General features: G+C 40.8%; 1 protein-coding gene across 7 annotated transcripts in view; it reads right to left on the minus strand.

Annotated features, from left to right (window-relative positions):
• Nucleotides 1-25,592, minus strand: part of CFAP54 (cilia and flagella associated protein 54) — a 247,555-nt gene that overhangs the window by 103,614 nt on the left and 118,349 nt on the right. For all 7 annotated transcript variants that reach the window (XR_012078525.1, XR_012078523.1, XR_012078522.1 and 4 more), the window contains 8 exons: nt 24,521-24,748; nt 21,598-21,821; nt 21,362-21,497; nt 17,989-18,097; nt 7,146-7,298; nt 5,004-5,198; nt 3,058-3,145; nt 2,550-2,759 (listed from right to left, as the gene is read on the minus strand). Coding sequence is in view for 3 of the 7 variants with exons in the window: in XM_072973225.1 (XP_072829326.1) it covers nt 2,550-2,759; nt 3,058-3,145; nt 5,004-5,198; nt 7,146-7,298; nt 17,989-18,097; nt 21,362-21,497; nt 21,598-21,821; nt 24,521-24,748 (1,343 nt within the window). In the remaining 4 variants the exon portion in view is untranslated. The remainder of the gene's footprint in view (nt 1-2,549; nt 2,760-3,057; nt 3,146-5,003; nt 5,199-7,145; nt 7,299-17,988; nt 18,098-21,361; nt 21,498-21,597; nt 21,822-24,520; nt 24,749-25,592) is intronic.

A 25,592-nucleotide genomic window follows, 5' to 3' on the forward strand; every position in this document is an offset into this window, starting at 1 on the left:
ATTATTTTATAAACAAATTTTCCATTCTTGGATATAATGAATTACACTATTATTTTATAGAGCTTTGAATTTTTATCACATGTGTGTATCACAATATACAAATACTCATCCCCATTTTGGTTTTCTCCAACACTAAGATAATAAACATTGTTATGTCTACTTGAGTGTTTGTTCTACCAGTTCCACTGGATAAATCCCTAGTAGTAAAATTCTGGGGAAAAAGAGGTGCACAATTTTAAAGCTGTTGATGAGTACTATTACATCATTTCCTCCCAAAGATTGAAACCATGTGTTTTCTCACCAGCAGTATATTATGGATCTATTGACAATATTAAGGCTTTCCACCTGAGGTTAAGATAATGTCTCTGTTTACTGCTATCTCATTTCATGTCCCTGAGAAGGGTTTTGAGTTTTCTTTACATGGGTCTTGAAACTCACATTCGTAACTAGAAACCATGTTACGTTCTTCTAAGCTTTATTTGATAAAACCAGTGGGCTTCACTGTATTAATAACAACATCAATCTGAGTTCAGCTTCTCTATGCGGTGCTCTGGCCTTCTGAGCAGTGGGGAGAAGGGCTTCTTCTCAGGGAGGCTCCCACGACAGCCAAAGCCCCTGGAGTATCATGTATCCTGTGGAAGTCAGACTTCAGCTGGGTAACTAGGAACTGGCTTTCTGTTGATTAAAAATCACTTGGTAAAAACTTCAGAGGCTAAGAAGCTGAGGTGTCCTCTGGCAGGAATGCTTTAGCTGTTCTTTTCAAGCTGTGAACCTTCCCCAGTTTTTCTACTCTCTGCTGCCAAGTTCCACTTGGTCATAAAGTCAGATCTGAATGAGGATTGTGTGTGTTGTGTGTAAGAAAGAACTCCTTTCCAGGAGTGCAAAAAAACCAAATTTTGTAACAGAGTTTTTAAAAATACCTTTAACGTTTAATACTTTATAAGTGGTAATTCCTTACTTCCCCTGCCCAAATGCTAATTTTCTGAAAACAGATGATTATTAACTAGGGAAAGTTATTACTTATAAAAAATTTTCTCTACAGGTCAAAATACTATGCAGGCTGTTGCCTACCACACCCTATAGGTAAGCTAAGAATGTGCCTAGAGAAGTGAAGGAAATCGGGACCTCTGCTCTCGTCAGACTTTCAGAATTTCTTACGTTAATCAAGCAGTTAAGATACTGCGAGCGCTAACTAGTATAAGATGCTGTGACAGACTTTCACATGTCACGTGCGCTAGGTTGAAAATGGTCCCCCCAAAACATAGCAGCCTAACCCCTCAAACCTATGAAGATGTTATCTTATACAGTTTTTTTTTTAAAAAAAACTTGCAGATGTGATTAAATTAAGGGCCTTGTGATGGGGAGAGTATCCTGGATTATCGAGGTGAGCTCGATGTAATCACACTGGTCCTTGTGAGAGAAAGGCAGAGGAGGAGATGTGAGGATGGAAGCAGAGAGGAGAAGGAGACAGGAAGATGACAGGCTGTTGGTCCTGAAGACAGAAGATGGGGCCATGAGCTGAAGAATGCGGGAGGCCCCTGGAAGCTGGGAAAGGCAAGGACGGAGACTCCACTAGAGCCTCCAGAGGGAGCCTGCCAACACTTCTGGCCTCCATTAACTGTAAGATAACATATTGGTGTTGTTTTAGGCCACTAAATTGTGGTACTTTGTTACACCAGCAATAGGAAACTCATACAGTATGTGTTATGGGCTAACTTACCTGCCCAATGCACCCCTGAAATTCACATGTTGAAGTTCTAACCCCTGGAAATCCATAATGTGCCTGGACTTTGGAGGCAGGGCCTTTAAAGAGGTCATTAGGGTAAAATGAGGTCATGAGGGTGGGACCTAACCCAGTACGACCGCTCTCCTTAGGGGAAGAGAAGACTAGGACCAGACACGCACAGGAGGAAGACCATGTGAGGACGCAGTGAGGAGACTGCCACCTACACGCAGGGAGGGAGACCTCAGAAGAAACCAGCCCTGCCAGCTCGTGCTTCAAGCCTCCAGAATTGAGAGACAATAACTTTCTCACAAATTGGTACTTCCTTCTGGCAGTTCTAGGTGTCTCAAGTGTGTCATGTAATTCTTGTGACCACAGATTCAGATGAGAACACTGAGGCTCAGAGAGGATGACTGACTTGCCGAGGGCCCCAGAGTTTTGGGAAGGCTCCTAAATTGGGCTCAAGTCGGCCTGCCTCCACACTCTTGATTCTTGCTCACACAGCAACTGCTCACTCCCACATTCACTCACTCGACAGGTAGCTGTGGAATGCTATCTCCACACTAGGCATTCAGGATACACTGGTGAACAGAGCAAAGACCTATGCCTGTGTGGAGCTCACATTCCAGGGGGGAGATGTTATAGGAGGAGGAGGAGTGGGCCGTAAACAACAAACACCACGAAGAAGAAAACTGTATAACCCTGCATGGTACGGACACTGCTCCCAGGAACCCAGTGTGTAATGCTGGTGCTCCACATGGCCCGGGGGGGCTGCCCACAAGGGGAAGCCCAGCCAGTGCACAGATCACCCCGTCGTCACACTCACTGTGCTATCTTTGCTGATATCACCGCTCCTTGCAAACACCCCCAAATGCCAACTTTCGACAGAAATTCCTCACTGTAGTCTTTGGAACCTGAAAGTGAACAGCTGTTGGTAGCACTGGTGGGGGAGGTGCCAAACTCCTTCCATGTGTGAAGCACGTCTTGTTTCCTAAATATGTCATCAAGAGCTTGACTCCAACATTTAAAAGCAGCCCTAAAACATAAACAGAGCATCAAGCAGAATGTTTTCCGAGATCTGTATTATTCAATCCAACTTCCAAAAGGGGAAAGTAAATGCTCTGAAGAAACATTTTGATTAAAATGTTAGAGAATGAATCTATGCCATGTACTACTCATAACCATTTCTCTCAGGTAGCATTTGATGAATAAAATGCAGCAATGGAATATTTACCAAGGAACTAAAATTTATTAAAGATAGTATTTTTTCACAATTAAAATTTTCTTTCAAACAAAAAAGTTCTCCTTGTTCAACTGACTCCTAAAAAATCTACCTTTTCTTTTCTGCAAAGATGAGAAGATTTCCAAGTTCATGCAATGCCTGAACATTAAGGCTTCTTTGATTGCTGGTCTGGAGAACATCTGTATTTTTAATCAAGTGAAAGAACAAATGTCAGTCCCTGGAAACTGTTTCCTTCATATTTGCAAGAATATTTTAAGTGGCATTACACCTTAACTGTGCCTTTAAGCAAACTCTGAGCTAATGGAGCCTTTAAATGTCACGTGATACAGATACAGAGAGAAAGCAAACGACGTATTTGAATGAAGAAGAGTGGGAGACTGGGTCTAATGGGCAGGAAAAATGGAGAAAGTAGAATAAGAGGAAGGCAGGCAGAGGTGGTGAAGGAGAGACACTCAGAAAAAGAGCGCATGGAAGAAAGGGCGGGTATACACGGAAGTGTCATGTGTGGCTGGAATATGTTTTTGGGGAGGGTGAAGGAGGAGGCAGTGGTAAGACTATGGGGGAATCTGAATGTCATGTGGAGAAATGTGGATGCTATTCTATAGCAGATGGGAGGCCTCGAGCAGTTTGTTTTTTGAGCAGGGATGTGACAAGATCAAAGCATATTAGATTCTTCCTTTATCCAAATGCAAAAAAGCACACCTTTAATATCACCTGTATTTGTTGTTGTTTTCTGATGAATGCAACCATTCAAGGATGTGTAGCCAAAAACCCCAACAACTATGGCAATAGTTTCTAATGAGGGCAGCACTGTCCCCGAGATGGTATTTTAGAAACCTGAGGAAGGGTTTTCTTGGCTGTCACCATGGGACCTCTGCCGGTATTTCCTAGATGAAGACCTGAGACATGGAATGGACCGCAATGCACAGAACCTTCCCCACAGTGAGGAAGAAGGTGAGAAACCTGTTTATAATTATTTGAGTCTAACATTTAACTTCATCGTACGCAATGAAAGGGAATTTTTGCATGTTTTCAAAATGCTCTGAGTTTTCCAGAAATGCAACCACTGTAATGTTTTATTTTGTTCCAAAGTTACCTTGAGTTGCTAATTTAGAAAATCAGGTCACCAAAAATAACGATGCTGACGGTACTTGAGTCATCAATACACATGTATCAGTCTGCTGTCATATCTGTCACATTCACGTGTGTCCTGTACACCCTACATATGACAGACGATCATCTGACTGCTTCTCTATTCCTCTGGAGCCTAAGCACTTACATACTAACAAATAGTTTTTTTTTTATTATAAAGTGATTTCATTTTATTTAGTCTTCATTTTATATTTACAGCTTCATATTGATTTTTTAAAAATAATGTGTGTAGGAAGAATGGATTAAATATAAATTCTATTTTGGGGACTAAAGGGGGAATTACAAAATGTCTTATAAAAAACGTTGGGTCTACAGCATGGGCTGAAATATATACCGCTGAATTTGTAGAAAAGCCAAATCAAGTGGAAAGGAAAGGAAAATGGAATCAGCTGGGGCAGAGCAAAAGAACGTAACAGTGGCCACATCTCAACAAATGGCTCATAGATTCAGTTAAAGTGGGATGAACAGAAGGGTGCCTAGAATGTCACAATGGTGGCAGCTAGGCTGGGAAAATGGGTGATGGGAGGGGCTGGCAGCACCTTCTCTCCGCACTGCTCTGTCTCTGCCTACGAGAGTGTGATAGATTTTATGTTCAAGCGCTTTCATCCTACTTTTAAAGATAACATTTCAGTTACTATAGAGCAAAGGGAACTATACTGAGTATCTTGTAATAAAAACACATAATGGAAAATAATCTGAAAATATATAACTCAGTCACTTTGCTATATACCTGAAACTAACACAATATGGGAAATCAACCACACCTCAATTTTAAAAAATTAATTAAAATATTTTTTAAAAAGATAACATTTCAGGACCAAATGCAACCTCAACATTAACATGGAAGATTGTACTGAAAATGAACACATAATGAATAAATCTTACTAATAGTTTCATAGTAAGAAGAAATTACGAGTCCGAGCTGTGAAGAGGGAAGTTTGCTTTTCTCCACTGAGCTGGAAACTCTGAAGTGTTCCTGAAAAAGGTTGGGGGGGGTCGGCATGTGTATCTCTTCGGTCCCCAGGCAAAACTCCACCTTTCCGGTAGTAAATTTTAAATTGTTCATTCCTCCTTTGTCTCCTAAATTTATGAAAAAAATTTAAAAGAAATTTTAAAATGGAGAGAGAAGGGAAGTTGATGAGGAGGAAAAACGTAGAAGAGATGGAAAGGGAGAAGGAAGGAGAGATTTTGCACAGAGCCAAGACTCAGCGGCAGCTTGGGGGACACTGTTTCCTTACACCTAGTACCTTGACTCCTTTCTGAAGAGTCCAGGTGTGTGCGTCGATGTGCTCAACACTCACGTTAGTTCAAAAAGAGCAGTGCAGAGGGGCAGTGTGCTGGGAAGTAAATGCTGAGACAATGCTTTGCTCCTCGTGGGGATCGGTGGAAGCTGCACAGTTTGGGTTCAACTTTTTTTTTTAAGAGTTTCCAACAGTAAGATGTTAGTTTGCCTCTGGGGCAGAGACCTCTGGGAGAGAAGCAACATACAGGTAGTTCTGACCCGAGGAGGGAAAAATAGGAAAGAACCCGTTTCTTTCTAAGATCAGAGAACACACAGGAAAAAAAGGAAAAATATTCTAGGGGAAGTAGTCAAAAGCCGCAGAGAGAGAAAAGCTAATATGGATTGAAGTCTATAGCCCGAGGACTGGGGATAAACTGCTGAAAATATCTCGGTATCAGGTGAAGTTCAGATTGAGGTGGCATGAACCATTCTTAGGAATTGTATGTGTTTTTTAAATTCATACCCTTAACCACTGTTAATGCACACCATATTTGACGTAGGTTTTAACGTGCTATGGAGAGACAATTTAATGTTATGTGAGTCTGTGGACAATACAACCAAAAACTGTGGGTACATATTGTAGCAAGTGGTTTTTTGGGGAAGAAGGGGCAGCAACAACAGCAAATACATATGTACCTATATACACATACTTATATGCATGCATACTTATATACAGATGTACTTGTATACAGACACACATATATACATACATACTTGTATCCACACATAAATAAAGCTGCTGTCAGTAGTTGTAAACAACAAATGGTCAAATTTCTAAAACATCAGTCCAGGAAATATTAGTACTGTAGGTAGACATTTAAATCTATTTTAATAATTCTAAAATACAGTTATTTTAAATTTATTAACTTAAGTTTATGCCTATTCTTATTTTTTCTGATAAATTTGAACAGCAAGGATCATAAACATAAAATTAGGATTTTAACAAATTTTAAATAACCTAAATATAGGTAATTTGGGATTTTCCTAGCCTATATTTGAGTACCCTCTTCCTCTCTGCGGTAACCACTTAACCACTCAGATTCTTGCTTTGACTGAGTTTACATATCAATAGATTTTGAGAAGAGAGAAAGCAAATGTCATGTAACCAAGGATAGCAAATATCTTGTTTTAAGCTAAAAGAAATCTCTAAGATCAAAATCTATGGTATTAATAAGAAACTTTGTTGATGTATATGTAAAAGTACACCCATTTCTTTGACATTGATTAAGTATTTTAGTAAAAGATTTTAGTTAATTCAGTACGAATCAATTCACCTACTTACAAAAATAAAACAAGACTGTAGCATCATACTTGCAGAGCAAATGGTTAAGAACATAGAGGTACAGAATCAAAAATGAACAAATAATTGTTTCCGTATCTACTCTACTACATAAAAGCAGATGAGTGAGACAGCACTCTGGGTGGAATAAAGTGTGAGGAAAAGAGGTGCGATCCACTGGGCAAGAAGAAAGTGAAAGGCGGCAGGCAGCGGGCATGGACGTGGGGAAGGAGGCAGGACATGGCAGACCTGCAGGGTGGTACTGCACGTCAACAAAGAGGAAGGGATACAGAGCAAGGACAGTCAGCCCTCCAGTTCTGGGGTGCAGAACCATGGATATGGGGGGAAGGGGGTGGGGGTTGAGGGGAGGCTAACTGTAAGGGACATGTACATCTGTGACTGTTGGTATCTGCAAGGGGTCCTGGAATCAACTCCCCAAAGATGCCCGGGAATGGCTGTATTTTACCTTGGGTCTGTGCAAGAAATAACGAAAGCAACTTTCTGCTGTGTCGGATTGATCTGTTATGATATTTGGATTTTTCCAAGGTCTCTCTAAAACATCTCAAAGTGTCTGTCACATCCACGGGCACGCAGACGAGCTCTTTGGCTTTGCTGTATTCTGAAAGGAAAGAGAAGAGTGACGTTAGGGATGAAATATTGCAGCAAGGCAACAAGCAGCAAAATACTTCCTAACTCAGAGAATTTCTTGGTCCCAAACTAAAGCCGCTAAATTCAAAGCCCCCAGGTCTGCAGCAGGTGTTTCAACATTCAGATCAATTTTTGGGGGGACACATTTGACAGTTCTTTTTTTAAAAAAAGAAAACTTAGAAAACTTCTGATTCGTATGAAATGCAAATAACTTTAGATCTTGCCAATTTTCCTTATGAAGCCTCCTACTTTTTCTTTCACTGATCATAAAAGATGAAATAATCCACTCCTTTTCAGAAGCCTCTTCAAAGCCAAGGTGCCTTGGGAAACAGACGAAAGGAGGAAACAAAGAAGCTTGGAGATGGGCAACTGCTCTTTTAAGAGCAGGAAAAGACAGCTTTCTAATACTGGAGGATGCAGGGAAAGGAAGATGGGGTCATTAACAGGTATGGAACTGAAAAGCAGTCCTGAAAAATGGCCAGGAAGGGGAGATGTTGCCGAAAGGTGCTGAAGGTCTCTGGAGAGGAAGTGGCGGTCCCGAGTTAGGCTGCAGACCTGCTGTATACACCATGAAGCCGGCGTACAAGAAAGAAGAAATGTCAGATTGAATAACACAGGAATTAACCTCTTCAACAAGTTGAATAGCTCCAACACCCCATCTAAAGTCTGAGGTCTCGACAGTGCAGCACCTTGCTAGGGAACAGGGCTACAAGAGGGTAAGAGGCATGACCTTTGCCCTCGAGAAGCTCATAGTCTAGCTGAAGCATTCTAACACTGGATTATGAGAATCACCCTTACAGAGAGAATCTGGTTACACGCTAAAATGAGGGAAAGAAAGAAGAGAGAGATCAGTGGAGTGGGGGAAAGGACAAGCAAGAAAGATTTTGCAGGAGAGCAGATATGCCAGCTGTGTCTCAGAGGATGGGGAAGATTTGATCAGGAAGAAAGAGGCAAATGGTTTTAGATAGTTACATTAAGAATAGCTGACGCTGATTGAGCATTTATACTATGCCAGTAACTATTCTAAATAATTATTGTGATAGTCTCATTGAATCCTGGCAACAACCATAAGAGGTACGTCCTCATGCTACAGATGAGGAAAATCAGGCATAAAGTCTGGTAGCTTCCCTGGGGTCACAGAACTAGTTTGTGCAAGGAGAGGGGGGAAGCAGGAAGAAGGGTGGTGATTTGGGACACAATATGACATGGTTAGTCCTTCTGAACCAAGAAGGGTTTTCCAGAAGCCTGAAGCCCTAACTGAGTAAGTGACCTTCATCCTCTTTAATGGGGAACCAAGCAAGGGTTTTGAGCAGGATCTGAGCACAAAGAGATCAGTATTTTAGGAAGAGTTACCCAACAAATGCATACACAGTAGACAGCAATAGAAAGAGGCTGGTGGCTATGACATTACAACACAGACTTTGTTATGATTGTAACTTGACTAAGGTGGTAGCAATGGAAACAAGGGAGGGACACAGAAAACGTTCCATTGTTAGAAGCATCAGGGGAGTGGTTAACTGGCTATATGACCTCTTCCCCATCTTTCAGGGCCAATAACATTGCTTCCTACCTCAGTGGGAATAAATGGAAGCAATTCAAAGGGATTTAATGAAAGCCTGGTCCACCATGTCCACCCAGCCCCCAGACTTGTGCCCATCTACACCTCAAGGCCATCACTCCAGCAATTCTCCTTGTCTCTCCAAATCATCAAGTTTCCCCTCTGCTGAATCATTCCCAAAAGCACATTTTGGTTTTTTTCTATCTCAAAAAAATTAAAAATAAAAAAATTTCTTATTCATTGAAGTATTATTTACAATAGCCAAGACATGGAAACAACTTAAGTGTCCACTGACAGATAAGTGTACAGAGAAAATGTGGTATACACCCAATGGAATATTATTCAGCCATAAAAAGAAGGAAATCCTGCCATTTGTGACAACATGGATGAAACCTGAGAGCATCATGCTAAATGAAATTAATCAGGCAGAGAAAGACAACTACTGTATGATCTCACTTATATGAAGAATCTAAAAAAAATTAAAAAGAAGAGATTGGTGGTTGCCAAAGGCAGGGGATGGGTGGTGGGCAAAATGGGTAAAGAGGTGGTCAAAAGGTACAAATGTCCAATTATCAGATAAATAAATTCTGAAGCTGTAGTGTATAGCATGGTGACTATATCCAAATTTCTATAAAAGAAAAAAAAGTATTTAAAAAAAAACACCTGTCTCTTGACCCTACCTTCCCCTCAAGCCACCATCCTATTTCTCTTCTCCATTTTACAACAGAACTCCTCAAAAAGTTCTATTTCATTGCCCCCCATTCTCTCTTGAGCTCACTTAAATCAGGCTTTCCCTCATCATTTCACCCCCAGGAGCTTTGCACAGCTAAACCTAGGGTTCAATTTTTAGACTTTTTCTCACTTAAATTTTCAATAGCATTTGGCCCAGTTGACACCACCTTCCTCCTTGAAATACTTTCTTCACGTGGGTTAAAGGTCCTTTTCCAGCCTCACTGAACACGCCTTTTTAGTCCTCTTTGCTAATTCATCCTCATCAAGCCAACCTCTTAATACTGGAAAACCCCAGGGCTCAGTCCTTAGACTGCTTCTCTTTCCTTCTTAACTAACCATTCACCCCCTTTATGACCTCATCTAGTTACATGGATCTGGATATCCAGATGCTGGTGGCTCCCAAATTTACGTCTCTGGTCCCAACTCTCCTGAAGTACAGACTCATCTATCCAAGAGTCTCTTCTGCTGTGCACTTAACAGACATCTCAAATTTAGCAGGTCCCCAACTGATTTACTAATCTTTCCCCCTACACCTGCTCCTCCCATAATCTTTCCCCATCTTATTGAAGGATAGTTCTATTTTTCCAGCTGCTCAGGCCAAAAGTGGAAATCATCCTCAATGACTCTTCTTCTCTCATGTCCCATATCAAATTCACAAATCCTGTAGGCTCCCCCTTGAGAAAATATCCAGAGTGCCACCATCTCTTATCAGGTCTCTCCACTACCACTTCCACTGCATTGCAAGACCTCACCATCTCCTTTAGAATTACTGCAACCACCCTCCTAACCAGTCTCCCTGTGTCCATGCTTGTCACTCTCAACATAGCAATCAGAGGACACCTTTTAAAATGTAAGTTATCGCATGTCACGCCCCTGTCCAAGACCCTCCATTGGCTCCCCTATCACCTAGACCAAACACCAAAGCCCTTGGAGTGACCTCTAAGGCCCAACATGAACAGGTGCCCTGTGACCTTACTATTCTGCCCCTCGCCCCCTCCTACACCAGGCATGCTTCCACCTGAGGGTCTTGGCACCAGTGGCTCTCTTTGGCCTAGAATGTCCTTCCCTCAGATATCCCCAGGTCTTGATTCCTCAGCTCCTTAAGGTTCTTGCTTAACTGTTAACTTCTCAGTGAGGCCTTCTTTGATCGCCCTGTTTAAAATGGTAGCAATATCTCTTTTCTCCTCAGCACCCATCACCCTCTGACATGCTCTGTGTTTTACTTGTTTATTGATTGTCTCTGGCCACTAGAAGCAAGTTCCATGAGGGCAGGGGTTTTTGTCCATTTTGTCCGCTGCTAAAACCCCAGACCTACAGCCGTGCCTGTTATGTGGCTCAATAAATATTTGTTATATGAATGAATGACAGGAGTTCTCAAAGCTAAATGTCTGGGATAAACTTTATTAACAATCACTTCCAAGATCTTAATCTCGACTGATCCTCACAGCACCTTACAAACTAGTAGAGTTATACACCAATCACTCTTTACAAAGGAGAAAAAGTGAACTGGGAGGACATTCTCTTGTCGTAAGCCCTGATAAACAGAGACAGAACCAGTGTTTAAGTCCAGTGCCTCTCCCAGACAGTATGCTAGAGGGCATCATATTTTGGGTAACAGGCAATGATCTGGTTTGAGACCTGCTAACTGGGGCACAGAGACACTTTGAGAGTAGGACAGGAATAAGCCTAAGAAAAGTTAATGAGAAATGAAGCCTGTTCTGATGGAATGAGTAACACGGGGTCACATTCAGTGGCCAAAGAGACACATCTTTCATTATACCCTAATGTCTAGTAATCCTGGAGGCTCTAGTCAAGCCAGGATCATGGCCAGACAGAGAAGCATCCATCCCCCCAGCAATTTCATTCTTGACACACTTCCCTATCGTACATTTAAGAGAATTAAATACTCAGGCCACAGTAGCTCTCATTAACTCCCCAGAGATCTCACTCTTCTGCCCCACCAACTTCACTCCCCTGCCCACTCTATCCTGCCTCCACCATCCTCTTTCCGCTAAGTACGCCCAGTCCTGCATGATCCCCGACAAGGCACACCCTACTGCCCCAACCCTTATACACCCTGAAGATTAGAGGTGTTTGCTCTATTACTCCATTTTTCTTGCAAGAATTGATGAGCTTGGCTTTTATTTTATTTTTTGATTCTTAGAGGGCGAGACCAGGGAAAGAAGTCAAGCAAGAAAAAAAAAGAGGAGGACGCTAGAAGCCCTCACATATTAATATTTTGAGGCAGTCAATTACCTTCTCCAGGCCTTCCTTTTAAACATCTGTTAAAGCTGGGGTGGTAATAGTGACCTCCAAGGGTTATTGTTTTAACCTGGGTGTGAAGGGACTGGCATAGATGGAGGCTCACATTGTGACTGTCAGTCACATATTTAAAATATATACGTTGAGCACGTACTGGTACTAGGTGCCATGCTAGGCGCTGCGGACGCAGAAGTGTACAAAACAAACACACTCTCTGATCTCACACAGCGTACCTTCCAGAATAAAGATCACAAAGGCATGCAAGTGACTGGGGTGACAAGAGGGATGGGAGGAAGAGGAGATGTCCACCATCTTTAAAACGTGGGCTCTGAATAAAATCATCCTGCTGCTTTTTATCCAATATAAGCTTACAAATCATTCCTCTTTGTTTTTTTTCCTAAAGTATCTTTCATTTCATTTGTTTTCCTTTTTTCAAGCCCTTGTATACCCTTGTTCTTGTAGTCTAATTAGGGTTCTGCTGCTGTTTTGGTGACTGTCTGCATGAGATAAATGATGCAAAGCAATAAGGAAATATCATTAGCTTTGCAGGCCTCATCCTGCCATCTCCGTCTCAAGGGGTTCCTCTCTGAAAACTTCCACGGGTAATTCAAGAAGCTATTTTAAAGGCACCAACAGCCTCAACAGTTTGAAATGGGTAAGAGGAAGATGGAGGAAGAGCAGGAGGAGAAACAAAGACTAGATTTACTTTGTTTCTCATTGGACCAAAGTAGACATTAAAATGGAAATGCCAATGATTCCGGACAGATGATGGGTCCACCAAGGAAGGATCTCAGGGAGTGATACAAAATTTGAGATGCTTTCTACATACTTGTTCACATAAATCCACATGTCCAGAGGCAGTAATAAAACACACCAGTCAAAGGGTTCAAAATTCCAACACACCTGAAGACTGAGTACCCTTCAGAAAACTTAAATATCAATAAGGTCAAAACTCAGAAAGAGACCGCAGACAGGATGCAAAAACAGCTACAGTAAAAGGCATATTCATAGAGTTATCTCCCCTATGAAGCTTGTGAACAAGCAGGCAGGTTACTCATCCATAGGAAAAAAAAAATCATCAATAAAGTGAGGTATTCACAGTTCTCCAAATCCTACAGAGACTATACTGAATTACATATGCATTATTAAACAGCTAGAGGGAGAATCAAATGCTGTTAAATAATGAGAACACCAAATGTTCCCAGGCATTGGAGCATTACAGTATCTGTTCTGAAGAATTAGACGTATCAAACATTACCACCAAATGCTGTTATGCCGAAAGAAAAATCTATGATGTTATAAAGCAGTGATCTGGTGTGGAAACCATCAGGGGTATACTTGGTCTTTTCAAAAATTCTTTTAAGAATCGCAAACATGTCCTGGTGACATACGTGGGACTTATCATACTGATGAACATGTTAATGATCTAAATTCAGTATACTGACAAAAAATGAGCATCTTAAAAATTTGCCTAATAAGCCCAAAAGTGCAGGTCAAATTATGCTCCTAGTCACAGAAGTCCTAGAGTTTTATGAAGAGCTTTAAGAGGGATATCAAAATTGTAATGATAATGGCTCAATGTAAAACCTGTAGTCACCATGCAGGATCATCTAAAAATTATGAAACTATCACAGTAAGTCACAATGAAGTATCTGTCTCCCCATAACTACCGAGAGGCAGCAAATTATTTCTTGAGTACTGTAAGTTTAGAAGAGACTCTAACCTGAAAGGGGACTAACGGTAAACAGGCTTTGTAGCTCGGTGGAGCCCGTATGAGTTGAGTAATCAGCCAGACCAGGGTTTGAATCATGGTTCAGTACTTACTAGTAACATTTAATTTTCTTATCTGTAATGTAAGCATAATAATACATACCTCCTAAGACTGTTCAAATTAAAGAAGATAATGGTTATAAAGAGCTTGGCCCAATAAATTATTACTGCCAATACAATATTTTTTAGATTTATTCAAATATTCCTGCTCTAATGGTTGCTCAAACTGGCTACACTTCCACCACCATTGGGAACCATCCGACGGGATCACTAGAGCCTGAGTCCCCCACCTTGCCTTCTGTCCCATCACCCACCATCTTGTATTTCCAAATGTAACTTTAACAACAGCAAGCAAAGTGCCTTCCTGACCCATCTCAGTAATTACCTACTGGGAACACAGGTCTAGAATTTTTCCAGGTATGCTATTCCTATCCCTGAGATGCTAGTCATTGTTTTGATAACAAGCATTTTCAACACATTTTTCTCATGTTCATTGCCAGCTCTTTTTAGGATGAAGGAGACAGTATAAATCACACTCCGAGTTGTGGATCCCAAATTGGGGGATCTCCAGAGGTTTAACAGATAAGATGAAGTAAAGGAGAATACCCCAGGAAGAATCACACTCTTCCACTGGAACTCGTCACGTAACTGACCACAGGTAGGTCAGTCCACTGTTCACTGAAGGAGAGAGGACAGTTCGATTTATTACTGGAAGCAAAACCTGCAAGTCCAGGGTCACCAACCTCACTCAACAGGACCCTCTACACTGCTCTGCAGCCCTGCTATCTTCCCCTCTCCATTTTTTCCCAGTGGCCAGTCCACCCTGTCACCCTCTTCCTAAAATCTCCTATCCTATCAACCCTAGCTGAGCCCTCAACCCCCAGCTTCATTAAGAAAATCTCCAGTACTCGATGAGGACCCCTTCAACATCTATCATTACCAGCTACAAATTTCCCTGCACTTGGGCCTGTCTCACCTTCCTCTCTGCCCCGGCAGCAAGGGGGTCTCACCCTCTAGTCTAAGGCAAAGTCTCATTTTTCCCATACTCTGCCTTGTTTCTCCTCAAGCTCCTCGCCTGATCAAATATCATTCTCTCCTGTCTCTAAGCTCTCCCTCTCCCCTGGCCATTTTTTATTTACTGTAGAAATATGCTCCTCTTCTATTAAAAACAGACACGCAAAAACAAAGTCCTCCTGAGCCCTCTGAGCCCCACAGTTCCTTCTGGCTGCCGCTGCCTCTCTCTTCTCTGTCACTGCTAAGCTCGTTGAAAGGTAGCTCTCATCCAATGCCTCCATGCAGACACAGCTCACCACTGCTGCACCCTCCACTCAAAACACTTCCCTCCTCTCCCCATCATTTCTTTGAAGTTACTCTTGTTAAAGTTACGAAGCCATCATTTGACAAATAAATACTGAGTTCCTCCTATGTATCAAACACTGAGGAAGGCATTTGGATTGTATCAATGAACAAATCAATGGTCCTTGACCTCAAAGAGCTCACATTTTATCAGGGGAGACAGACTAGTAATCAGTAAGTACAAAAATCCCTCAATTATACAGTAATGATAGGCGCTAATAAGTGCTGCAGAAACAAAATAAACACATTTATTAGAGTAAAGGGAACTGGAAGGAAGCAGGCAGGGTGCAGTTTCATACAGAATGGTCAGGCTAAGCCTCACTGAAAGATGAGATGTGCATGAAGATTTAAAAGAGGCTGAGGGGTATCAGACAGGCATCTAGGTGGGGAAGAACATTTCAGGAAGGAGAAACAGCTAGAGCAAGACCCAAAGGCGAGGCTGTCATAGCAAAAAGGCCAGTGACAAGGACCTCCCAAACACAACAGAGTCTGTCCTCATCTTACGTGACCTCTCTCTGACCACTGCCTGCTTCGTCTTCCGTGCACTCTCTCGCACCTCGGCCACGTCTGTACCACTCTCATCTCTTGCACCTCCCACCTCTTGGGCCACGTCCCAATCTCCTTCAGATACTGCTCTTCCTCTGCTTGTTCCTGTGACCATCAGGAGGGCTCTTCACATATTCTACATCTCTTTATCCTCAGGGTACAGAGTAAGATCACACTTCCCTACCTCTTTTGAAGTTAGACTCGGCCGTGTGACTTTAGCCAATAAAACAGCAGAAGTGACATGTGTCACCTTCAAGTATCAGCTTTAAGAGCCAGCACGTGATTTATACATAAGTCATGAATATAAAATTATAAAATATACAAAGAATATAAAAAACGTTCTTTTTCCTAGCTGAAAAATGGAGACAATAACAAACCTATCTCATTAGATGCTTGTAAGCTAAGATTCACAGAGCAGTTTTAAGAGCGCCTGATGTCCAATGAATAGTAACAATTCTTTTACTGGGACTGTTACAAGAATGAAATAAGATAAGACAAGTAAAGTCCTTAGCACAGCATGAAGTATAAGCACATGCAGTCTTGCTTCAAAGGCTGTGCTCTTGACCATTTACTACCTGACTCTCAGTATAGCTGCCCCTAGAAGATAACATGAGCGTTCTGTCTCCTGCCTCCAAAGCAACCATGGAAGCTTGTGTCAAGACAGAGATTCCATCAACCCATGATGAACAGTAGCTCACACCGCAACCTCACTGAATCCAGTAGCGTGAGCAAAAACGAGACTTTCTCATGTGCTAAGGCAGTGAAATTTGGGGACTGTTACCACTGTATAGCCCAGCCCATTTGGACTGACACAGGCTCCAAAGTAAGGCCGTCTTCACGTCTACAGGCCACCATAACTCTCCCTGGGTGACCTCATACAAGCCCCTGATTTCACCCACTACCAACATACTGGTGACTAAAATCAAATCTCTGCTGAATGCCTCACCAGTATGTCCAGTAATAATCTGGCCCGTTCTACTCAGCTGTCATTCAGACGCCTTGAACTCAGTAATTCCAAAGTAAACTCCTCTGACCTGCCCCTCCTTCAATTCTTTTTAAGAGTAAAAGTATCATATGTATGTAGCCAACCAAGCCAGAAGCCAGAGCAACTCAAACTGCTCCCCTGAGCATCCATCCCCCTCCTGTAACAACTACATGTCTGTCCACCCCCTGCTCTTACCGCCTAAGTCCAGCTCCTCCTTGCATCCATAACACACAGTCAGGAGCAGCTGCTCTCCAGCTTCCACGCCATCTCCTCCCAATCTACGTCCCGTGCTGGTGCCAAAGTTTCTTTCAAGAACACAAATGTGATCATATCATTTTCCTTCTTGAAATCCTTGTAACTAGCTCCCCTCAGCTCTCCAGATAAATCTGAATCTCTATACCTTTTAAGATCCTTCATCATCCAACTCCTGACAACCCTTCCAACCTCAGCTTCTGTCTTTTCCTTTTACGTGAGCCCCACTAAATTACATTGAGTCGCTCAAAAGTGATGTTCGCTGTTTATGGCAGCAGCAGCAGTCACAATATTACAGACCTTATCATTCTACACTATCATCTCTGGTCTATTTATCAGTCTCCTTCAATGGGCTGTAAACCGGATAACAAATATTTAGCCTCATTCATCTTTGTGTTCTCAGGACCTAGTACAGCGTTTAACACATAATAGTCAATAAATGTTGGCTGACTGACTGAACAGCTGCTTGACTGACTCAGTAAATGAATGAATGAGTGAATGATTACACACATACACACATACATGCCTAAAATCAATGGAAGAATCCTAACACTTCAGAGGGAAGACTTGCATTTCTTTCCTATGCTGGAAACACAGACACACGAAAAGTGCAATTGAGAGAAGGCATTATTTCCATTTTCATCTTATCCTTTTGCCTCATTCCTACAAGCTGCATGCCAAAACATTCCCAGAGGGCTTACCAACCAATAGCAAAGGAGTCATGATGTTCACATCTTCTCCTGCACTCTTATAAAAAGACATACAACTTAACCTTGGTAATGCCAATAAAAGAACAACCTCTGCTGATTATGGAAATGGAAGTTATTATGGGAGTCAAGACAGGACAAAGAAAATAGCAAAAGGTCAATTTAAAGAGTACCCAAGTGAGATTAAAAAGCAAGGAAAATGTACAAAACGGTCTTTTCCCATCTTTATTTTTCCCATCAATTTCCTTTCCCTCTCTTCTTTTATGTCCCTTCTTTTACAGATTACACGAATAAGAACATGTGCTTTAATTTCCCTTAAGTGACATTTATAGCAACATAAGATGGTAAATATCAAATGGATTATTTTCAGTCAAATAAATCTGCAAAAGAAATTTTGCAAACATTTTAATTATGGAAGACTTGGCATGCAGAACACAAAAGCAAACCACGCTTTGAAGAAAACAGAAAGTTTCAAGTGAAAATTCGTTCCAACCTGAATAGATAAGCTTTTTTAGGAAATCCATGCCCTTTCTTGTAGTTCTCACTTCACTGGCTGGAGGATTAATCTTGAGCTGTTTCCCAATGAAATTTCGGCAGGTTATCTTAAAAAATAAAGATGAAAACAAATATTACTTGGATATTTATAGCCAAAAATTTGGCTTACTTGAAATGTTCATCTTATTTTTCATTTGTCAAAAAAAAAAGAGAGAGAGACAGACAGACAGATAGACAGACAGACAAAAAGATGCTTCAAATAAAAGCCCCAGAGTAGCATTTAACTCACGAAAACTTTCTGGGAGAAAAAAGTGGTTACATGATTTTTCATTTCTTTTGTACAGCACAGCTGGAAAAGCATTAGGCAAATTATGTAGAGCAATTAGAATGTGATTTTCTGATATTCTATAAATTTGCATGTCTAAATGTATCTTCCATTATGTACATTGAAACATATTTAAAATAGAGGCTGCTTTTCCCATGGCAGATTTATCCATCCTACTCACAATTAATGCAATTTAAATCTCCCCAGTGAAGTTTTTCAGAACTGACTTCCTCTATAGTATTTTTAAAAATATATTTTAACAGATAATTGAGTCCTCAAACTGTAAAACATCTGAAAACAGAACTTTTTTTAGACATAAGGAAATTCTTTCAAAAGGTCCAAGATCCTGTTATCCCCATTTCTCCACTCCCACCCACTGAACTAACCTACTGCTCAAAACACAACCCTCCCAAACTTTAGTCTGATGTAGATACTTTTCCTTTAGTGTCCCTTGTAGGTGCTCCTACAGTGAGATGTAAACACAGTCTAAGAAGGCCTTATATTTAGCAAAGCCTAGAAAAGATGAGGGAAAAATCAATGTGGGTACTGGTGGAGGGGGAGCATTCCAAGCAGGGAACCAGCATAGACCCTAAGGTAGGGTATTCTTAAAGAACAGAAAGACAGAGCAGCTGAAACTAGCAGGAAAGGAGTAGAGAGAAGTTACTGGTGATTAAGTTACTGGGGGTTAAGTGACATAGGGCATTAAGTCCATGACAAGGATGTTCATTTTAACTCAGTCAGATGGGAGGCCACTGTAGGGTTTAAAGGGGAGGAATGTCATGGTCTGACAGGTCATTCTATATGCTGTTGAGAACAGACTATACACTGGAAGCAGGGGTTCAAGGAGGCTGGAAGCAAGAAAACTAATTAGGAAGTCATTGCATTAATCCAAGCAGACATAACAGTAGCTTGGATCAGAGCAGGAGCAGTGGAGGTAGTGATAAGTGTTCAGATTCTGAATAGATTCTGAAGGGAGAGAATTTGGTAACCAGTTTGAAGTGGGATGTAAAAGTAAGAGAGGAGTCAGGGATGTCTCCAAGGTATCTGGCCTGAGCAGCTAGGAGGATGGGGTTGTCATCAATTGAAGTGGGAAAGACCTGGAAGAACGTGTTTGTTTGAGATGTACCAAATTGGACAAGTGTCTTAAATATCTAAGAGATGATGTTGATAAGGCAGTGTGATGGTTTTTTTTTTTGATGAGTCAATTAAGGCTATATTATGAGGATGAGAGGAAGGGAAACATCCATTTCATAGCATACACACACCTCAAACCAGCTATTCAATCAAACACTAATCGAGGTGCTACTGTGAAGCGATTCTGCAGATACTAATTCAAGTCTCTAATACATGAACTTTAAACTAGGGAGATTATCTAAGGTGGGCCTGACCTAATCAGGTGAGTCCTTGACCTGCTGGAGGTCTTCAGACTCCAAACTCCAAAGAGCATCCAGGTATACAACTGCCCTCTCCTCACTGGATCCTCCCTCACCAACTGCCTATGGATAACAGCTTCTGCCACACCTGTAGGGTTCCTTCTTGTTCATGATTCTGACTGCCTACTCAACAGATTTTAAACTTGCTCAGCCAGCCCCCATTATCATATAAGCCAATTCCTTGTAATAAATCTTGACAGATAGATAAATAGATAGGTAGACAGACAATTCTTACTAGTTTTGCTCTTCTGATCAAACCTTGACTGATATAAGCAGTTAGATATGTCAGCATAGAATTCAGAAGAAAGGTCTAGACCAGAGATGTCATTTTGATGGCCATCATCATGAAGATGTTACACAGAGCCACAGACTGAATTAACTCATCATGGGAGAATATGTGGATAGAGAAGACAGTAGGACTGAGAACACAGTGTTGGGATATACTAACAAAGAGACACTGGGGAGAGGAGGAATAGGCAAACACGAGGACTCAGGAGAAGCAGCCCCTTCTTTTTCCCCCTCCCTCATCTGCTACACTGCGGTGTCAGGGCCTTCCTCCTGTCCCGGGCCTGAGTCTTTGCCCTTGTTCCTCCTTGGGCTGGATCGCTCTTTCCCACTGTATGGCTGGCCCCTCCTCACCAAGTGCTACCATCTCTGAGAGGCCTTCCTGATTACCGTCGCTCAACTTTCCACTCCCACCCCAGCCTGTCTCTGTCCCATTGACTTATTTTATTTTCTTCAGAGAATTTATGATGATCATAAATCTTTTTATTTATCTGTTTACCTGTTTATCATCTGGCCCTACCTCCACCACTCTGAAATAAACCTCCATAAAGCAAGAACTCAGACTGTATTCCCTCTAGGTAAAATATGCAGGAGGTGAGAATATGCCAAGGCCATAAGGAATCTTTGTGAGGAGGAGGAAACGCAGTCCTCGCTGGGTGGCTGCAACCCCACAAGCACATGGACTGGTGTGTGGGGCAGCAACCAGATCAGCCCTGCCGTATGACAGGGCCCTTGAACAGGACAAAGATTGCACAACTGAATGCAGTGGTCCTAATATTAGGTAGTCAATACACATTTATTAAATTAATAAATGAGATTATTTACTTATCTCTTTTCTCCCCCTAACTTAAAGCTGCACCATGATGTCCATGGCCCTTAGGCACTTTTGCCTTCATGGGCCCACTGCTCCGTCAGAAAATATTACAAATTATGTTTTATGACTGCATTGGTATAAACATAAATATGTGAATTACAAAAACCTAAATATTTTCTTTGACCTAAAAGTTAGTTTTTTCCTCTTATTTTAAAAGAAATTAAAAAACATTTAGTGGCCCCTAAAAAAGCACTGTGGCCCTTGCCACTGTCCCCACTGTGCCTAATGGGTAAATCAGCCCTGAGCTGAATATAAACTCCTTGAATAAAAGGACTTACTTTTTGTTTACCTTGTGTCTGGAAAACACTGGCACAGAGCAGACAGTCAATAATTGCTGACTTGAATGATAAATGCCTAAGTGAAAACAGTAACATTTATCTGATTCCTAAACCTTGCTATTTATATGTGCACTAATACGAAATCACAACTACATGAATAATAAGGCCAAACTTACCTTCTGATCATATTCAGTCTCGTATCTTACACAAGGTTGCTGGGTAGTATCTGGGCCCTTGAGCTTGGATATTCGTAGAAGCAGCTGGCGCTGTGCGTACACCAGTAGTGGTGTAACTTGCTCTGTGTATCTCTCACTAGACAAAAGTAAAAATATATTAAAAAGAAACATTATTAGAAACTCATTTTCCAATGAAGTCACCTGGCACTGTTAACTGCCCTTACGCCATTACTTACTGTGAAATCGTATTAAACTGAATGGCAAGTGATACTAGAGTTTCCCATTTTTCTACTTGATAGAGAAGTTCCAGAGATTTTAACACAAAATCATGGATCCATTTCAAATCAACCACATTTACATCATCCAGAGGATGCTCAAAAGTAAGGCTAGAACCACCGTTATCATATTTAATATTTCCGTAGCAACTTGGAACACTGAATTCTCCTTTTTCTTCCATAATCTGTAAGTAGCACATTGAAAAACAAATTGTGCAATTTCAGATATTACTACACGTTTGTTCTGAACACTGAATGTGTAGATTAAAAATATAACATGGAAAAGAAATGAACAGAAAAAATGTTTAATATTTTTATTATGCAAATCAAAGCTTGATAATACTATCCAACAGAACTTCTGTGATGACAGAAATGTGCTACATCTGTGCTGTTCAAAATACAGTGGCCACTAAACATATGTGGATACAGAGCTGTTGAAGTAACTAGTGCAGCCGAATTTTTAATTTTATTTAATTTTAATTAATTTAAGCTTAAATGTAAATAGATACATACGACTAGTCATTACCGTAGTAGCACAGACTGAGGACTATACTTTCCAGTACATAGTCACTATTTAAGTAAGGATATTAAACCAATAAATAAGGTAAAGTTTTGAGGAAAAACAATGTTTAGTACATACAAATAATTAAGTTTCCCTCATACTCTGGTTACAGTCAGTTTGTAGAATAATATGTCAAATTTCCTAGTGCAAAGGTCAAACTTATGGAGAAGAAAATCTTCTAGAAGACTCTTTTTTTGCCTAAATTGAAGAGTGACTATGTAACCATTTGTTCATTTCCTGTTCAAGTCCCTGAGACATTTGTGTGCACCCCTAGAAATTCACAAAACAGCATATAGAGAGTGAGGTTTATGGCATGGTCAAGACCAAGAGTTCCTAAGTTTTGAAGATTTAGTGTGGGCCATGTGTAAATTTTCTTTAAACTTTTTATTAAAAAATTTTCTAACACTTACCAAAGTAGAGAAAAGAACATAATGAGTTCCTACATACCCATAATCAGCTACAAGTGATCTCATATAGTGTATTTTTCTCTCTTCTGGCTTACTTCATTTAGTATGACAATCTCCAGGGCCATTCATGTTGCTGCAAGTGGCATTATTTTTTAAGGCTGAGTAGTATTCCACTGTGTAAATATACCATAACTTCTTTATCCAATCATCTGTTGATAGACACTTAGGTTGCCTCCATGTCTTGGCTATTGTAAATTATGACTTATTTTTTGACTCTGCAATGATCCATCTTGGTGAACACACCATGTGCCTTGTGCCCTGTTTCCAACCCACCTCAATGTACTGCACTTCAATTCTGACACTATTCCAGAATTAGGGTCAGACTCAACAGGTTTAAGAGTTCAGTGCTCACTTGAGATACTAGCCAGAAGGCCAGGGTCACCTGCAATTCTGACTGACTGGCTATAAACTCAGGGGTTTCTATGAACCCTTCAGGTTCAATAATTTCCTAGAATGACTCAGAACTTACTGATACAGTTTTCTTGTAAAGGATGCAACTCAGGAACAGTCAAACTGAAGAGGTGCATATAGGGCAAAGTCTAAAAGGGTCCAAGATGAGGAGCTTCCATGACTTGTCCCTGCGGAGTCAGGACCTGACACCCACCTGACCCACCTGACACATCAATGTGTTCACCAAGCAGGAAGCTCTTCAAGCTTTGGGTGTCCAGAATGTATTCTGAATTTCTGTTATTTGGTGCATACACATTTGTGATTAATATGTCTTCTGATTAACTGATCTTCTTATTATAAAATGTCTCTATCTCTAAAAATACTTCTTGATTTGAAGACTATTTAATCTAATATTAATATGGCCTCACCAGCTTTTTTATCCTTACTGTTTTCACGGTATGATTCTTTCATTGTTCTATTTTCAATCTATCTGCTTCTTTATATCCACAGTGCATCCCTTATGAGCAAATACATGTCTTTCTTTTTTATCCAGACAACCTCTGCCTTTTAATTGGGGTGTTTAATCCACTTCTATCCAATATAGTTATTGATATAATTGGGTTAGATTTATTATTTGCTATTTGTTTCATATTTGTCCCATGTGTTTGTATTCCTTTTTTCCTGCCTTCCTTAGTTGACTATTATTTAGTCCTTCCATTCTACTTTTAGCTTCCATTTGGCTTTTTAGCTATACCGATTTTCTTGGTAGTTACTCTGCAGATTATTAAATGCACCCTTAACTTACCACATTCCACTTAGAGTTAATATTGTACCACTTTTTATTTATACGAAGTTTCAAAACTATGACAGTTTAATTTTATTTGCCCTCCCAGTCTTTTGTGCTATTGTTGTCATATATTTTATGTCTGGAAATGTTATAAACTCCATGACTCAATGTGTTTATGTGTTTATTAATTTTCAGTGTTATAGGTTATATGATGTTTGCATTTTTTCTATTTTATTTTCATGCTTTAAACCACAGTGTGGTAGATGTGAAATGGCTGCAAATTCTACCACATCTAGAGTAACAGGACCGGAACAGATAAAGCAATGAAATAAATATCAACCAATAAGCTACACGATCTGTCTCAGGGTCTGCTTCTTTCTCTGTCAAAAAGATTGCTATGAGGATTAAATGTATTTAGGTTAATTTATGTAGAAGCTGGAGCTTAGTAAATGTTACTTTCCATTCCATTTAAGAACCTGAATTTTTAGGCCAAGATATTTGTAATTAACATCAATGTAAGTTATATACTGTGAACCAAGTAACAATGAGAAGCAAATGAAATACAGATAAACCAAATAACAATTCAACCAAAATATTAATTTCTACTTATCCCAAGCTGCATTGTGCACAAAAATCTGTTAATTGAATACAATAAAATAATTATTCAAATACTCTTACCTTAATAGAATTGACACTTTGTAGTTCTATTAACATGTCAATAAGTAATTCTGCTCCCAAATAGAATGGTAAAACAGAGATACAGAGGAAACCATCCTGGCTAATAGGAAACATTTTATACAGATCCACTGCTTGTTTCTGAAGTATCTGTAGCTCCTGAGTAAAGTTCCAAAGGGCCCGGCAGCAGTTCTGAAGCAAAGTCCAATAGCCACCACGATGAGCAAGAACCTAAGACAAACACAACATTCAAAAGAAGCCAAAGTTCCCTAAGTTACAGATCTCTGAATGAGTTCATCTTTCTGCAAATATTATATGTCAATGATAAAAATAACTAACATCATTTGTTATAAGCCACTGACACATGCTAGCCTCTACGTAAGACAAGCATCTCTACTTAAGACAAGCATTACCACAGTTCATCCTACTGATAGCGCCTAGGAAGTGAGTACGCACTCGTATTTTACTCAATTTACAGATGAAGAAATGGAGGCATGGGGCTAATTTGCCCAAGGGTGTGAGTCTACTTCGGTGAGCTAGGATCTGCACACCAGTGGTCTGACTCCAACACGCCCATCCCATTGTTCTGGGAGCTGGAAATATCGCAGTGAGAAAGGGAAACCAGGCCTGCCCTCATGCTGCTTCCATTTATTAGGGGAGACCAACACTAGATAAGCACACAAATAAAAATACAGTTTCAGGGAATGACAAGGGTTGTAAAGGAAAATAAGGCAGAAATGGGTCAGAACCTGATGAGGATTAAAGGACGGGTCCTTTTAGACAGGTGGTCAGGAGAGAAGTCATCTCTGAGGAGGTGACAGGAGCAGAGACCTGAATGTTGAGTTGAACAAGTCATGTAAAGGGGGGTGGGAGGCGAGGGTGTTGGGAGGAAAAGAACATGTGGGGCTGAGGGAACAAGTGTAAACGATGGAGGGGAACCTGAGGAGGGAACAAGCTTAGTGCTCTCAGGACCACAGAGGGAAGTGGACTGCACAAGAGCGAGAGGAGCAGAGCTCTGAGAGGTGAGCAGGACCCAGACCTTGCAGGGCCCAGAGCTGGTGGCAAGGAAGACATG

The sequence above is a fragment of the Vicugna pacos genome, chromosome 12 (genome assembly GCF_048564905.1).
Source record: "Vicugna pacos chromosome 12, VicPac4, whole genome shotgun sequence".
Classification (NCBI taxonomy): domain Eukaryota; kingdom Metazoa; phylum Chordata; class Mammalia; order Artiodactyla; family Camelidae; genus Vicugna; species Vicugna pacos.